Source organism: Styela clava, chromosome 12 (assembly GCF_964204865.1).
Source record: "Styela clava chromosome 12, kaStyClav1.hap1.2, whole genome shotgun sequence".
Taxonomy (NCBI): Eukaryota; Metazoa; Chordata; class Ascidiacea; order Stolidobranchia; family Styelidae; genus Styela; species Styela clava.
This window is the reverse complement of record NC_135261.1, coordinates 9796656-9812781: the sequence shown is the minus strand read 5'-3', so window position 1 is coordinate 9812781 and position 16126 is coordinate 9796656. Positions and strand designations below refer to the sequence as shown.

General features: G+C 34.9%; 3 protein-coding genes across 3 annotated transcripts; all 3 read right to left on the bottom strand.

The window, feature by feature from the left end:
• Nucleotides 1–3508: 3508 nt before the first annotated feature.
• LOC144430632 (neuronal acetylcholine receptor subunit beta-3-like) lies at nt 3509–3983 on the bottom strand. Its single transcript, XM_078118642.1, has 2 exons — nt 3810–3983; nt 3509–3720 (listed from the first exon to the last, which is right to left on the bottom strand). The coding sequence occupies exons 1-2, from the start codon at nt 3966–3968 to the stop codon at nt 3529–3531; spliced, it is 351 nt and encodes a 116-aa protein (XP_077974768.1). The 5' UTR covers nt 3969–3983; the 3' UTR covers nt 3509–3528.
• Nucleotides 3984–4251: 268 nt separating this feature from the next.
• On the bottom strand, nt 4252–9203 carry LOC120330288 (neuronal acetylcholine receptor subunit beta-3-like). Its single transcript, XM_039397174.2, has 9 exons — nt 8942–9203; nt 8162–8349; nt 7694–7803; nt 6875–7029; nt 6470–6522; nt 6143–6222; nt 5906–6042; nt 5335–5566; nt 4252–4665 (listed from the first exon to the last, which is right to left on the bottom strand). The coding sequence occupies exons 1-9, from the start codon at nt 9018–9020 to the stop codon at nt 4512–4514; spliced, it is 1188 nt and encodes a 395-aa protein (XP_039253108.2). The 5' UTR covers nt 9021–9203; the 3' UTR covers nt 4252–4511.
• A 2005-nt stretch (nt 9204–11208) lies between these two features.
• LOC120330289 (uncharacterized) lies at nt 11209–15925 on the bottom strand. Its single transcript, XM_039397175.2, has 8 exons — nt 15708–15925; nt 15265–15339; nt 14980–15192; nt 14538–14618; nt 13850–13966; nt 12859–13012; nt 11673–11892; nt 11209–11516 (listed from the first exon to the last, which is right to left on the bottom strand). The coding sequence occupies exons 1-8, from the start codon at nt 15815–15817 to the stop codon at nt 11209–11211; spliced, it is 1278 nt and encodes a 425-aa protein (XP_039253109.2). The 5' UTR covers nt 15818–15925.
• Between the last annotated feature and the right edge of the window lie 201 nt (nt 15926–16126).

The window sequence follows — 16126 nt, the reverse complement described above, 5'->3', positions numbered from 1 at the left end:
AATGGGAAGAATAGATGATGAGAGTTCAAAATGCAATAGTGGGTCGCAGGTAATTGTACTGTATGCAGAAGCAAAATCACAATTCGACGCTCCAGAAGAGTGTGTACCAATATGGAGGTAACTAATTTTATTCACCTACTTTACATCAAGTTGTGTAAAGGAACGGAAGCCTATGGGCAGGGGGTATATTCACTTGACTAACACAGACAGTCCTCGTAATAGAACCAAAATCGGGATAGAATTATCGCCTAACTCAAACCCACTGAAACACACACTACGTGAGTACGTGAAATTCAACTGTATAAACCGATAGTGATAAAAATCTAGTCCCAAAGGTAGTGAAGCCATGCATGGGAATGTAGTTCATTCCTATGTTCCATGCCTATGCTTTTCATTATATTCGCATTTCCATCTGTTTGTTCTTGGTCCCAGATACCCGATCAGCGGCCTCCAAAAAGGACGGGGTCCCCTTCTAAGAAACCCTGTCATAAACTAAAAAGGGCGACCGTGCTTCTCTTGCCTGTTGTCATGCTGTCCCTGGAATTCAGCTACAACAAAAATTTCACAAAAACGGATTTTTAAATTTCATAAATATTCTCAACAATGAATGATATACGGGTGGTAAAATGCCACATTATTCCAACAACATGATCATGTTTTGCAATTTACAACCAATATTTTGTATGTAACTTTGTTTGACAGAGCCCCAAGAGCTCTAACTACAAATATCAAAAATGTGAGGCCAAAAAGTCACACTACAACATTGTCAAATGTGCTGTATTTACGATAGATAACAGGTTTACCAAAAAGAATTACATGAAAAATGGTAAAATAAAGATCAATTCAGCAATATCTACTTGGTGATATGCATCTGTTGATCATTTTATGTGTTTGTTTCGGAAGTTCAATAACAGAATTAATTGTGGTTGTTGGGGATGTTTTAAAAAAAGGTTGCATGGAAAAAAATTTTCACAAAATGTCAAGGTTTGATAGTAGTAGAAAAGTAGAAAAAATGCTCCCATTACGCAGCAATTGCGAGAGGCAGAAATGCCAAGATGGGATTTCATCGCATTGCAAACCAATATTAGCAATTCTTATATATATTCGCGCATTCCCTTCTGAACAGCGTGGAAAAGATTATACCCATCTACACACTTTAAGAACTATGTCAGGTGAGCGTCATATTATCGAATATCAGTAAAGGAATAGTGAAATGGGAAAAGACATATAAGGCGGAACTTTCAGTAGTATGCAATCAAATAATCTTATTGTAGAATATATATTTAAAAACATTTCGTCACACCAACTGCAGTCCGAAACTTTTTGTCTCTGGCTGAGCTTAGATACCAATTGGCACTCATGTAAACTGGTAAGACTGTAAGAGGCACGCGATGGAGCAGATACTAAGAGTATCCATCCCCCAGCTGTCATTTGAGTGGGTACTGCTGTTTTTATTGCTGATGTTACTGATCTTTTTGTATTAAAGATTTACTGGATCACCGATTTAAGGATGTTGGAAACTAACACGCAATATTGCAAAACTTACTTTCAACACGCGGTTTGAATAGTTGAAAAAGCTGAAACTATTATTCTTTAGAACAGCATACAAATTCTATGGAATGAAATCATACACAAACGCTCGTCAAACACCTATAGCTCAATAATCAAGTGGAATTTGATGCATGTGCGCAAAAATGTGCGCGTTACAACGTACAACCGAAGCTCGCAGGAAAATGTGTGTGATGTACTAGTATTCAAAACGTTTTACTCAACTATGTTGGCATAACAGGTGCACATCTCGGTTTCGCATACGTATACCTCACCTTCTATCTCCACAAGGATCTATTAATTTTGCCAAAGTCAATGCAGCACTGAAAAGTTGCGGTTCTTCCAAAAGAAAATACGTTACACCTCTTTAGATACTAGTTTATGGTTTTACATGGCCTTGTTATTCGGAGTGAAAGACGAGGTCAAATATTCCAATTCAATTCAACTAATAAAATATTTCCCAAGTCCCTAAGCTTAAACTAGGAAAATGAAATGCGCGCGGCAACGCAAAAGTAGTTTGAAGAGCGCAATAGAAGAAAGTGGTTAGATGCTGTCGATGGGTCTTGGCTTGTATTAGTGAAATAAACTACCATTTATTCTACTAAAATTGAATTTCTGACATTGTAAGGAGATTCAATGTTACTATGTATGCAAAGCTAAACCATGTAGTTATGGAATAAATATTTTTAACAAAAAGGCGCTCCTGAAGTATTCGTACCAAGATGGCGCACAACCTGAACATTGTATGTTTACTTTACCTGGGTAAGATTCAGGATGTGCGTCATCTTGGACCGAATACTTTAAATCCACTTGAAAAAAATTTGCTTAACATTATATACTCCACACCCACCCGAGTATCATTATATATGTCATATATATACATTATATCTAAACAATAAAAAAAACTTTATGTCCCAAAACAATGTTAAGGCCCGATTCTGCCGGACTATGAATCCATAAAGGCATCAACAACAAGAATTTTGAGGATAATTTTGGTTAATTTTAAATCTCCAGTTTTAACAAATAAATAAGAGTCCAAATGGTTTATCATGATTATACATATGAATGGGATGAATAGATAATGAGAGTTCAAAATGCAATTGTCGGTCGCAGGTAATTGCACTGTATGCAGAAGGAAACTCACAATTCGGCGCTCCAGAAGAGTGTGTACCAATATGGAGGTAACTAATTTTATTCGCCTACTTTACATCAAGTTGTGTAAAGGGGCAGAAGCCTATGGGCAGGAGGTATATTCACTTTGCTAACACAGACAGTCCTCGAACTCGTAATAGAACCGAAATAGGAAAATCGGAATGTAATTATCGCCTAACTCTAACCTACTGGAACACACACTACGTGAGTACGTAAAATTCAACCGTATAAACCGATAGTGACAAAAGTCTAGTCCCCAAGGTAGTGGAGCCATGCACGGGCTCTGCAATCAGTAGGCAAAGTTCGCGTACAGAGAGGTGTTGGAATCTAGCAACATAACTGACTTTATTTCCAACAAATAAACCCTCGAACAGCAAATTCACGAAATGAGGGGGACATCAGTCTCAGTCATAACGTTTTGGTCTACGGAAGTAGGACATCGTATCAAACTTAGTCAGCCATCGCCAACGCAATTTATTTCGAATCCCGTATGGGAATAGTTATGTGCGAGAGAAGGCTGTACACCTCTAGCCGTAGAGATCTTCACTGCTGGTTTTCCTCCACCATCAAGTCCGAAAACAAATATCTGGCTGAATAAATATATACCGGACATGGACTGGGAACCGGACGAGTAGCCGTGGTTCGCGATATGATTAAGCAGTCTTATCGACTTTCCTCTCCCCCGGAATACATATGTAAAATCTTATCTTGTATAATCCTAACAATCCTTGATAATCATCGTAGTTAAGTCGAACGCACGTCGCATTTACACGAAAAAGTGTGGCATTAACAAAAACAAAACTCAAGTGTGTAAAATGGAAATTTATTTTAGCGCAGATTTGTCTCAAAACCGATACCATGTTCCGTTGTCTCAAATTCTCTTTGTTTATACAACAGATAGCTTTTATCAAACCATGCCGGCAGAATCAAAATCAAGGCTCCCAATACAGACACAGTAAGAAATAAAATGAAGAATACTCGATCGAGCACGTTTGCGATGAACCTCCACTCCTCAGATTCCTGATAAAAGAAAATCGCGAAATTACTTAAACCAATTTGATTTATATAAAAAAAAATTATTGTATTCTAACTAACACACAATCACTTACCTGTTGGTGATGAAGTTTTTGTTTCAATTTTTCTGCAATGAAAAACGCACTTTCTATCGTTCCGCCAAGCTGTGTGCAAAGATTATCAGGTAGTTTTGTACATCTTCTTAGCTCTTTTAGTAGATGTCGCCCTCTGAAATTTACATTTATATGTTTCATAAATAAAATATAAACTGTTAATTGAATATGATACAAGACTATAGTGAAGATTAAAATGTGATAACCTTGGTTACGACCATTGTCAAGTGAAGCTCGTAACATCAGCCTTCATTTGAAAAAGTTTAAAACATGAAAGATATCATATGCCCGCTCATCAGCACAAATAAAAATCGACACAAAACACAAACCTAGTTAAACGATGCTTGGGCCAAAAATATACAAACGAAAATACGCAAATGTCTTAAACTTTCGTGCTGTTATACTTTTGAAACCCTTAAGCTAATATTGACCAATTCAATCTGATGCAGTATATGCTTCAATTTAAGTTTCTTGAAAAGATGGGAACATGAAATTCAATTTTTAATTTTTCTTCATGAAACTTAGTACACTGAAACAGCGACATACAGTTACGTAAAGTATTGTTCATAATTTCTGATATATATATAAACACTGTCTAACTTTGGCGAACAGATACCAATGTTTAGTGAAAATATTTGGCTATGATATGTTATTTGCCAAACGCTAGACTGAACGTAAGTAAAATTACATAATGAGATTTTCTTTCTTAAACAGCAAGCCGTTTTTCATTTTCTGTTCCAATGAGGTTCCTCTAAGTATTGTCAGGTCAGGCTTTTCCATCCATATTAAAGTAGGAACCGTCTCAAGAACGAATGAGCGGATAAATGACGGTAAACTTCTGCAAAAAGGTGAGATTTACCAAATACGTAATCCGTGAAAATAAAATACGTGGTGCAAGGTGGGTGTCTCAAAAATATCGTGTCCCAATCAACGCACACTTGTACTACTACTCCAGAGCAGGTAAAGAGCCCCACATTTGAATCCATTCCAAATTTCGATACGATTGTCAAAATCGTTCAATTAATCGTTTGATAAGCGAAAGGGGCGACGAATTCAATTCTCCGGACGATGTCCGCCACAATAATATCTTCAACAGCGCTTATTGGGCATTGTTACGTCATCATCATTATCTTTTGTATCTTTTATCCTAACCCATAACATACCTCGAATACCACTTATATTACTCTAGTCATTTTCCTTATGTTTTTTCATATCTTTTCCAATTCATAACAGTGGTACGGGCGTGACAAATGTGGAAGATCCAGATGAATGTGAAACAGGGAAAGTGGGATAGGATATCTTTGAGACAACTTTGCAATGTAGCGACCAAAGAAAATCAATAAAAATTCATAGCATAAAAAGTTGTTGTATATGAATTATTTTATAAGTTATGGCAAAACCGTAAAACAGCAAATTTTTTTTGTCTTGCAAGGTTTCATTGAGCTGCAGAAAACCAACGCTGAATTGCAAATTAACACGAATTGCTGGTTAGTTTACGATAGCATACCTGTGACTTGTCTCAGATCGATAATGAACATTCAACACCACCGACGTCAATACAATAGACAGAGTGATAAAAATCATGTTTAGTAAAAGATATTCAGCAAGTAATGGCAAATCCTTCGACGATGCTGGCATTATTTCAGTTATGACAAGAAGATAGAAAATATGAGCCAGCAGAACTGAGATAGATAAAGTAATTTTTTCCTGTGAGGCCGAGGGTAGGTAGAAGACTAAAGCTGTAAAAAAATCAGAAAAAGTAAAAATTACTTGTACGACCAAGCACAAAATATTTGTCTTAAAATTCCCATATTATTTAAATTAAATATAATACGGCACTTAGCTTCAAAAATATAGTTTCGTTTATTATTAGAGTCAGTAATCAGAGAACGTAAACACGAATTTTCATTTAAATGCATTATTTGATGTGCACTAAATTATGATTTTCCAACTTATTACTATTTATAACTTACTATAGAATAATAGGCACCAGTTTTGCCTAGTAAAAAGATCGTTGTCCACGTTCGACGCCGGAGCTAATTATCCTAATGTGGTTTTCAGTACCGATGGATACTTACATGTAAGAAATGATATTCCAAGACATGGAGCAATGAGAAATGTACAGTAAAAGAGCGGTAGTCGTCGCAATATAAAACAATAAGTTACTTTAGGATGCGAGAAGATACTGTGTGACCAGTTTTCCTCGTCTTCTTGTCTGTTAAAATAATGTTAATGGTGACTAAGCCTAAAACATAGAAAAAATTGCGATTGTATATCATTGAGGCAAGATTGATATCAAGGTTTCAGATACTCACAAGCTATCTCCTTCTGAATTGATGACATGTATATCAACCACATCCCACTCTCCATTATGAGTGAATTTTCTGAGACTAACCTATAAATGCATGTTATTTGTTTGTGTTTTGTCAGCATAAAAAAGTTGTATCAACTTGACTTTTTAGTTGGTTATAACTTGATATTATAAGTCGAATTGAGATTGGACGAATAGTTTAACGCTCTCAGTTCAAATTATCTTTCATAAACAATTTAAAATTCTTAAGTCTAGAAATAATATTTATTCAAATCACTGAGACAAATTACCAACCAAACATATGCAGATATAAAATGAAAATGCAACTTACAGCTTTTTCTGATGCATAAAGTCTCACTTGTCTTGCGTCGTATGACCACGATGCTGTTACATAATTAACATATAATTGTCATAATAAACATGTAAGTATCAATCGGTTGGTTATTTAGTTTCTAAAACGACCAATGTGGAAGAGAAAACACAGTTTTCAGTTCAAAACAAAGTAAATCAGCCAACTTTGGGTATTTCAAACGCTCGGTTTGAGTCGACTGCAAACAAGATAACTTAAAGATAATTAAGATAACTTAAGATAAAAAGATTTTGATTCCATGAATCGGACTATCACGAAAACTTAGTACCACTACAGATATGGATGTTATCGAAGCTGGGCAACAGGCAAAAGTCCCGTAATTCATTATACAAATCCTCTAACGTCCAAATTGGTGCAATAACTCACCAAATTTCATTGTACAATTTTGCATATCAAATGGAAAGAAGGTTGCGTCTATTGCACAAGTGCTTTTATATACTGCAGGTGGACTCCATTGCACCAAACCATCGTAACGTATGACTGCCTTAGTTGGATGAGAAGAGGTGAAATTACCGTCCGCACTGAAATGAAAAAGGAGTACGTAGAAGTGATACGTGTAAATTGGCAAAAGCGTGTACAACTGTGAGCAATGTTTCACTTATTCATTTCGTTTATTCAACCAGATCATAAGTTTTATGGGAAAGACAAAACCCTGAATGAATAGGTACAGTAAAAAGAGAAAAAACAATACTCAAATACTGTGTTATCAGAAAATTTCCTGCCAGATTTGAAAATAGTTGTACCAGATGTCATATGAAGGATTGTGGATGCTGTGTTGCGGTTGATAAATCAACAAAATTTTGGATTGAATTTCGTCCCCGTACGATCCGAAAAAATTATCTCTCTAGCGACTTCTTCAATAATGAAAATTTGAAATCAATTTGTCCAGTATTTGCTCAGAAAAGCGGTGTTTTACAATAATAACAACAAATTAGCATAATGATCTATGAGTTCACTTTGCGTCCAACAATTTAGTTCAATTTGCGACGTCATGAGGTAGAAGTTATATAATCTGGGGATCGAATGATGAATGCAAAAAGATTTAATTGGTACTTCTGCATCTTCCGAAAAACAACCAAGTTTTTTATCGTATCGTATTTTTCAAAAACCAAATTTTTAGCAAATTGAACAATGGTGATCAAGTATGCGATGGATGGTAACAAAAGTGATAGACAAAATTCATACTTTTCCATGAGTACAATACCAGGAATCCAGATGAAATCTGATGGAATTCTTGTACTTGTGATATTATCAAACTCTTCAGGATTCCAACGAAGAAAAATATCCTGCCAAGACTAGAATATAAGATGAAATTACAATGTATGATAACCCACACTTCATAGCGTCATTTTGAGTAAATGAACGCAAAGAACTATTATGAGAGCGAGCGATATTAGTATCAATGTTTAAATCTGGTATAATTCCAATAAATATCGAATAATCGACTATATATATATATGACGTTTCTTTATCCCAACTGTTTGGCCGAGAGTCTTTGTCCTTGAACTGATTTTTGTCAGGTATCGTATTTGAACCAAATAATTTAGTATATTACCATATGAATAAATATTCAGAAATGATTTTATTTATAAATTTGAGACATTTTAAATGCCTCATAGATAATGTGCGATCAACGTATAATCAACATGATACCTGGTCGACCCACAAACTGGTTGTCATCATTAGTCTTTGTTCATCCAAATCAACTATTTGATTAACGGATATTCCCAGGAAAACATTGATAAATTCGTGCGACCTCTGTGTGGGGAGAATATTTTTGTTGTATCCTCGTCCAAATAAATGTTGATGTAAAGCTTCCTCCGTACGATATGACGCGTTGGCTGTAATAGAAGATCAAAATGTGTATTATGGAAAGCTGCATACATTAGGATTAGGATTCGAAAATTATACATAAATTATGCTGAAAACATAATATGCATTTCTTCTTGTTTATTGCTCATTCGCAGAAGAATATTAGGCTCCGATTGGGGTCATGGTAACCGGATTAACCGCTACTGTATACATATATATAGCGTACATATCTAGACTCACTTATAATTGTCATCTGAGAGGGACGCAGACTATCAACCACACATGTTGTAGTTTATAAATCCGATTGAATATCACGGTATTTGTTTTAATCCTAGGTGAAAGCTCAGAACAAGACTGATAAATACTTTTGGACACTTGCTATGTAGTGAACTAAAACAGTTACGGTAATATATATATATATTGAGAAAGCAATACATATATATTTGAGTATATCTAAGTTGTAAATCACAAGTTGGTATAGTAAAGTAAAAGTTACGATAGCCTACATACGAAATACAATAATGGTATTCAATGCTGAATTCTAAACAGTCACGTAATGTAATTTTTCTTGCAATATATATATATATATATATTATATATGTATAAATTTTAGTTACTCACCCGTAGAAAATGCACAAACGAAAACAGACAAACTTATCCAGAAAACGACCATTCTGGAAAGTTTGCGAATCTGATTCATCCAATATTATTACTTTATATTCCTTTACTTTCATGCACGGTATCTAATATATCTGCTACACCAGGCTACGCACAGCTGAGACTAATACAAATCCATTACTTGAAACCATTGTTAGAAAATGAGAAACAAGTTTCTTTACCAAACAACTGCTCTTGACAACAACTCTTTTTTCACTGACCAATTTTCTGAATCAATTAATTTCATGGCCAAGATTCAATCATTACTTGAAGCTTATATAATCTCCTCGAGTATTCACTTGGGAATTTGTCAGGAATTAAATCGATTTTTTTGGACGAGGTATACCAGCTTTTGCGCGTGAGTGAAAAAGATTGCACGTCAGATTTTTTTGATGAATGATGTGTGCCGGCGAAACTAGTTTTTAATTTAATTTGGTACGCGTGAGTAATTTCAATCCCTTTCTTTGCGAAGCCTATACCTACGTGAAATTTATTATCTATGCCTATATAATGCCTTAACAGCTCGCTTGTGCAAACAACACATGTCACAAGATCAATAACCAAAATCTGTGTGTCTGCAACTACTAGATAGCCTATGTTAAGGTACGCCCGCGGTTTCACCCAGTTATTTATATCTGGCCTTCCTGAATTTTAGATTGCACACCCCTGGCATAGAGAACAAGAGTGTGAGTTTCAAACTGTCTTGAAACACCCATCACAAAATTTTTCATTTTACCTTTATTATTTAACGAAAAGATGAAAGACCTAATAAAATTGACAAAAATGAAATTATATAAAATAAAAACAACTGACGCACTGTCTCTCGAGTCAAATTAATTAAATTGATCCATCACGCCAATTCAAAAATATAATAAAAAAAACCTAAGAGAAAGAAAAAAATTTAAACAAACTTTTGCACGTTTCATTAAACATAATTTACTCTCCCAAACGCTCTTTCAAGCGTGTTCAAATCCATTACGGATTCCTATGTCGTCTGGGATTTTTTGTATTGATTTTTAAATTAGTAAACATGATCTACGTTATGCGTTAGTTTATTTCCTTTTTTAGGTCCAAAATAGAAAATGGTTCTTGTAGAAAAAAGCGAGCACAATTGTAGCTCTGTTCTTTATAGCCAGAACGTAAAGTGCGATGGGGTAGCACAAAAATGCGGTAAATTTACCAGCATCTCAGTGTAACTTTGTCGAAGCACACTTTATAGCTTGGTACAAAAAAATCATGCTTTGGAATAATTTTATTCAAAGCTTTATAGCAAGTTGAATCTAAACGTGTAGTGTCGATAATCTGAAATATAAACGTAAAAACCCATGTCTATTACTTCACCCAGAATGTAAATACCAAACAAACAAAAAAACACATCTCTTTTAAAACAAACTGACTGCTAACGTTCCAATGATACCTTGTTAAGAGGAAAAGTATAAAACATTCATTAAAAATTTTCCTCGTATTTCCGTACTACTTGGATATATCCTAAACTCCTAAAACTACACAGCAAACTGAAGTTTCTATCCAGAATCAGCAAGAAAAAGAACTAGCTGTCTGATAACACGGAAATTCCCTCGTCTTCATTTGTTCTTGTTACTGTTTTTTCGACGACGATAATTGTACGAGGAGAAGATCGTGTTTCTTCTTCATGACATGATTCTGGGAAATATAAATTATTAATATTTACTAAATAAAGGACCATACAATATTTCATTGATGAAACATTTAAAACATCAAATACTAACACAAAAAAGGTTTGCAATTCCTAATTTTTGATGACGTCATTGTACAGAAGTGCAATTTTGTTTGTGTGGAAATTAAACGAATACTGTACCTTTACTCTTTAAACATATTCTTGGTGGGTCCAACGTTCCATCGGCTTCACTATATTCATATTCGACTGTCAGTTCTTTTTCTCCGGCGATATCGTCTTTGTGCTGCAATAAGTTATTATGTTTCGTGAATCAAATATAAATACATTTTCAAGTGAATTTGCCCAAAAGCCGAAGTAAAGATGACTTATCTTAGAGAAAAGCCAAGGGAGACCAAGAGATGCTGAAATCAGGACTGGAATGGCTTCAGCTTCAATTCCGGAGTCATTGAAGTTTTCAATATGCCAATGGTCATGAAATTTCAGCCCAAATACAGTTTTGTAGGAGCGGGACTCAAAACTATAATATAAAGCTTTCACATTTTATTCCTGGTAGCTCCACCTCCGCCTAATATTGTTATCTTGGCTCAACAGGTCCAGGGTACGGAGCCATGACTAAACCATATCGATTTATTAACGAAAAGTCCAAAATATTTATGGAATTTTCGCGAATCACCTCAATCTTATTCTCCTGTTTTGATGTATTTAATTCTTCAATAAATGCTGATGGATTTTTGACGACAACACTTTCAATATTCATTTGTGAATCTTGATTTTTCTTCATATCATCAAATATAATATTTTGATATGATGTTGTTGCTTGTTCAGCGCCGGCCACGAAGCTACCAGTTTGTCCAACAAGAGAACTGGTGTTGAGAAACTGTCCTGAATTTATAGAATACAAATTTTGTTCCCAAAACATGTTTTCCAATAATAAGAATTTTTTATATTCATCTCTATTTTTAAATCGAATCATACGAACACCAGAGAATTGACTATTCTTCGACGAATCTAATCTGATATAAATTATTCCACAATTACCTGGCATATTATAAGTCGCATGCATGGGCGGTATTCCATTAGCCAAATAAGAGTGGTGATCATCAAGAGATGTATAAAATTGTCTCGGATATCCGGCAGTTGGAACGTAAAAATAAAAATTAGACGGATCCATGAAACCACAATCGGGAAACGTGTTAAAAACTGTCGCTGGATAATGAACAAACGGACTCCCGAATGTGTGAATCGAACCAGGAGCACCCTGGAAATAGAATGCTGTTAAATTTAGCAGTACTGATAGACTGTTAAGTCCTATACGTTACTCTCAGTGAATTCTTTGGGTGTGCAACCTGAGGGTCAAATTTTAAACGGTGCGAGTAATTTCAATCCCTTTGCGTGACAAATCCTATACCCGAGTCCAATTTATTATCTATGTCAATGACGTTACAATGCCACAACAGCTAACTTGTACAATTCGCAAAACCCATGTCATAGGATTGATAAACAAAAGTATTGTGCTTGCAACTACCAGAAAGCGTACGTTAAATAAAGTTGCGGCCCACGGTTTCACCCAGTTATTTAGATCCGGCACTCCTGTAATAAAGGTTGCACACTTCTGGTCCATACAACTAAAATTTGGCCAAGCTGTTTTTAAGAACTCAATTGGAATTCACTACCTCGACAACGTTTTTCTCATTGTATTCAATAAAGCTCCTTCAAATTGCGCCTCAATTGCGTTCAATGCACCACCATAAACCACAGTGTCCCAAATATAGGTTAACGTTTATTAGGTTATTAAAATACTGTATACCTATTTGGGTTCGCCCTGTAGTTTCAATAGCTTTTGAGAATTAAACTTTACTCAGAGATAGGTCTTGTTTACTCCTGAGTGAGTGCGCGTGACTTTATTATCTTACAATGAAATGGTTCATTAATTCGTGAAATAAATGTATTTTTCCGATGGATAATTACAATTAAATAAAACTCCTCACTGCAAAATTGTCTACTTCTACTCGGAAGTATTCTTGCCATCTTGCCATCAAGTTGTGTAAAGGGGCAAAAGTCTTTGAGCGGGGGTATATTCACTTGGCTAACACAAACAGTCCCCGAACTCGTAATAAAAATAAAATAAGGAAAATCGGAATAAAATTATGACCTAACCATAAGCTGGTACGCATACTAAGGGAGACCCAAAATTCAATTATTTTTATATTATTATTCTAAACACCTGTACGTTACACTGAGGCATACAACACCCATTCCAGTGCTGTTGAGTTGATGATTGTGATATCTTTTTATTAATATTATTACTATGGTGTTGATCTTGACTTCCGCCCTCCGCTGACACAAAACCTAAATCATCACTTTGTTGGGATGACCCCCTGCATATAAAATGAACGGTATTAGGAATGAATATATATATATATATATATATTTTGACTGACTGCCAGCTAGCAACAAAGGTGAACGCGGAACCGACACAATGTGCTTAATTTTCAATTTTGATGATGCCATCGCACACAAAAAAGAATCCCATAATCATAGAGCCCACAGAAAATTTTGAAATGAATAAAAGTAATAGCCTTATAGCGACAACAACACTCTTTAACCACTGAAAAATACAAAGTGATTGATCCAGCAATAACTGAAAAGATCCAAACAAGGAGAACAACATAATAACAAATCGATGTATATGCCCACCTCGTGTCCAATAACCGCCATATTTACTTAAAATTCGTCAGTTTACTGAAATTTTATGCAGTGAACTCATGATATAAGGTGGCGTGTCGGTAGAGTTTTTTTTAACGAAATCCTACAGATTACCGATTTTATTTTCAGGTAAATTTCAGTGTGTATTTTGTATTGCACTGCTGCTTATAATTGTATACATGTGAGGAGTATCGCGACATAAACACTTAGCGGCATCTATTTTGCTATGCTTAAATAAAATCACTGCACGCTGATAAAAAACAAACTCAGCTTTTACATTAGTGCAACATTGAAGTCATTTTTGCTGAAATAAATTTCATTGGAAAATTATTGTTTTGTGATAGTTTATTAATTTAACTTTGCGGCCCTAATTAAGGCACTAGCTGTATTTCAGTGTTTGAGCATATTATTGGGTCGCATGATTTCACCAATTTCTTTTTAATTTGGATCGCTCAAAAAATAGGGAACACTGTTTTACGGCATTATTCTAATATCTCCTTTCAACTTACTTAGATTTTGCTGTTGGTGACTGACTTTCTGTTAGCAAAGTTTCCTTTTGTACGTGACAATGATTCAAATTTCTATCTTTCTCTCCAACAGTAACCATAGAAGTCTTAGTGCGATGACTGAAATAGAAGTTTGAATGAAAGATATTTTTCTTAAATTGTATTAAATTCTATCGCATACTTGAAGTTGAATTTAAGTTATATCACACATAAAATATTATTTTACTCTAGCAAGCAAGAATAATCGCAGGCTTGTCCATGGGATGGGATAGCACACATATGTATTTCCCATGAGACACGTAGAACACGAAAACCGTATGATTTTCGGGGAAATGATGTTAAGACATTTCGTTATGGACTTCCTGACCATATATTTGAGCATAGCTCTCTTGTTAGTTATAAAGAGCAAAACATATAAAGCAATAACAATATACTTCATGAAGGGGCTGATGGACACATGTACAATAGTTATGATTACCGAAATTCGTAAATTTTGTTATTTTACATGTCTCTTTTTACATGTAGTCCTATTTAGTATACGCTAAACCTAAATTAAACAATTTTTATTGATATTTATTCCAATGGGAATCCTATGAGATGGGACATGTATAATTACTATATGCCATAGTAAATGTAAATATGCATAATTAATTCCGTGTATATTAAATATATATAAAATACAGTAATTCACCTCAAAATCTGATGCTTCAAAGTACTTCTCGTTTCTGCTGAATGGTACAAGTATGACGCTGCATTCCGATCAACTTGAAAGCTATAAAAGTATGTATAAACACTTAAGAATAACATTGGAAAATCGATGGAAAAAATACTTAAATCACAATTTTTATGCAAAAACGCAATAAGAAATACACCAGGATCAGATTTTCATAACCATCTCGGGGATGGGGAAATTCGATATGACGGTTTAATGGTATGACGATTGACGAACCCAGGTCACCAGTCCAAGTAAGATATATTGAAATAGTTAACCAATTGGACATAGTTATACCCCGCGTGATATGAGTCCGCGTAAGCAGGGGTGCGATGACATGCGTGTTCCTAACGCTTGGCACAATCGCCCAGTCATATTAGTTATGATAAAGTTGTAGACATGATTCAAATGATAAACTTACGTTGACGCGAAATGATCCTTGAATTGATCCATTCTTTTGAAGTTAGAAATTTCATTTGTTAAAATTTCGTCATCGCGTTCACTTCCATGGTCGAGTGATGGCGTCATTTGTCCTTTCAGATTCAATAATTTCTCCATAGACTTCTCAAGATGAACTATGTATTCCTTTGCTCGATATAATAAATCAGCTTTATTCAAACAACGGTTGCTTCTACTGTATGGTAAATCAGAAAACATTCAATTCTCAAAAATTTTATCCACTAAAATTTAAAATTATGTGGTCTACCTTTTGTTGCAATGATCATTATTTACACCTGGTATCGACATTCTTAATTTTTGATAGCATGTTGCAACATTCAATCTAAAAAAATTGTAGTAATGAAAAATAAGTATGAGTAGTTGACTTGTTAACAATGCTGTCAGCGATATTTTCCCATAAATCAGCGTGAAAAAAGTTGACTCTGAGAAATTCGGCAATAGCGTAGGACTTCGACTGCCGGCACTTTCCCGCTTGTACAGTAAAAAAGGTTTGAGAATAGGATGCCGATAGATTTACCTCTAGTTCTTTTAGTTTTACATTTACCACGTTACAATGGACTTACTTAGGCTTCGAGGCTTGGCCGAGAACCCTTGTTTTACCATCTTGTCATGCTTTGTAATCATCCGTTTTTACCTTAGAGTTAGATTACCGTATGCACAGGATAGGGGTATATTTTATTTATAGCCTACCTGTGTTTCGCCTGCGATGCTCTTCTCCTTTTCTTCATGGAAGAAGTATATTCAGTCGGTTTAGTTTTCCTAGAAGCTCCTAAATTCAAGTTCATTCCTGGCTTGCCCATTTCGAACAGAGTAGACTACTGAATAGGCAAAATATTTGATAATTTACTGTAGTATTTAGTGGTTAAAACTGGCCGATTCTTTATCACAGTTTCATACAAAAATGAATGATATATATATATATGTAAATATCTAATAGTATTTATTGTTTTACTGCGGAGCACTCGATCTCTTCTTCGATCCTACAAGACACATAACAATTTTTTTTGACATTGTGACGTTTATGACTGCACGTGTTCCTTCATGCATCATTGATTCAAATTATCATTGGGCTAGTTAGAGTAGGGTTGCCATACAACAAATTTTTCCCT

Excerpts from the sequence above, each read along its gene's own strand:
- LOC144430632 (XM_078118642.1), bottom strand. The coding sequence starts at position 3,968 with ATGAAACATATAAATGTAAATTTCAGAGGGCGACATCTACTAAAAGAG. Across the intron at positions 3,721-3,809 it reads AAAAACTTCATCACCAACAG|GAATCTGAGGAGTGGAGGTT; the intron begins GTAAGTGATTGT and ends TTCTTTTATCAG.
- LOC120330288 (XM_039397174.2), bottom strand. The coding sequence starts at position 9,020 with ATGAATCAGATTCGCAAACTTTCCAGAATGGTCGTTTTCTGGATAAGT. Across the intron at positions 8,350-8,941 it reads CGTTTGTGCATTTTCTACGG|CCAACGCGTCATATCGTACG; the intron begins GTGAGTAACTAA and ends CTTCTATTACAG. Across the intron at positions 6,043-6,142 it reads AATTCAGAAGGAGATAGCTT|ACAAGAAGACGAGGAAAACT; the intron begins GTGAGTATCTGA and ends TTATTTTAACAG.
- LOC120330289 (XM_039397175.2), bottom strand. The coding sequence starts at position 15,817 with ATGGGCAAGCCAGGAATGAACTTGAATTTAGGAGCTTCTAGGAAAACT. Across the intron at positions 14,619-14,979 it reads AAGGATCATTTCGCGTCAAC|CTTTCAAGTTGATCGGAATG; the intron begins GTAAGTTTATCA and ends ATACTTTTATAG. Across the intron at positions 11,893-12,858 it reads TGCCTCAGTGTAACGTACAG|GGTGCTCCTGGTTCGATTCA; the intron begins GTGTTTAGAATA and ends TTCTATTTCCAG.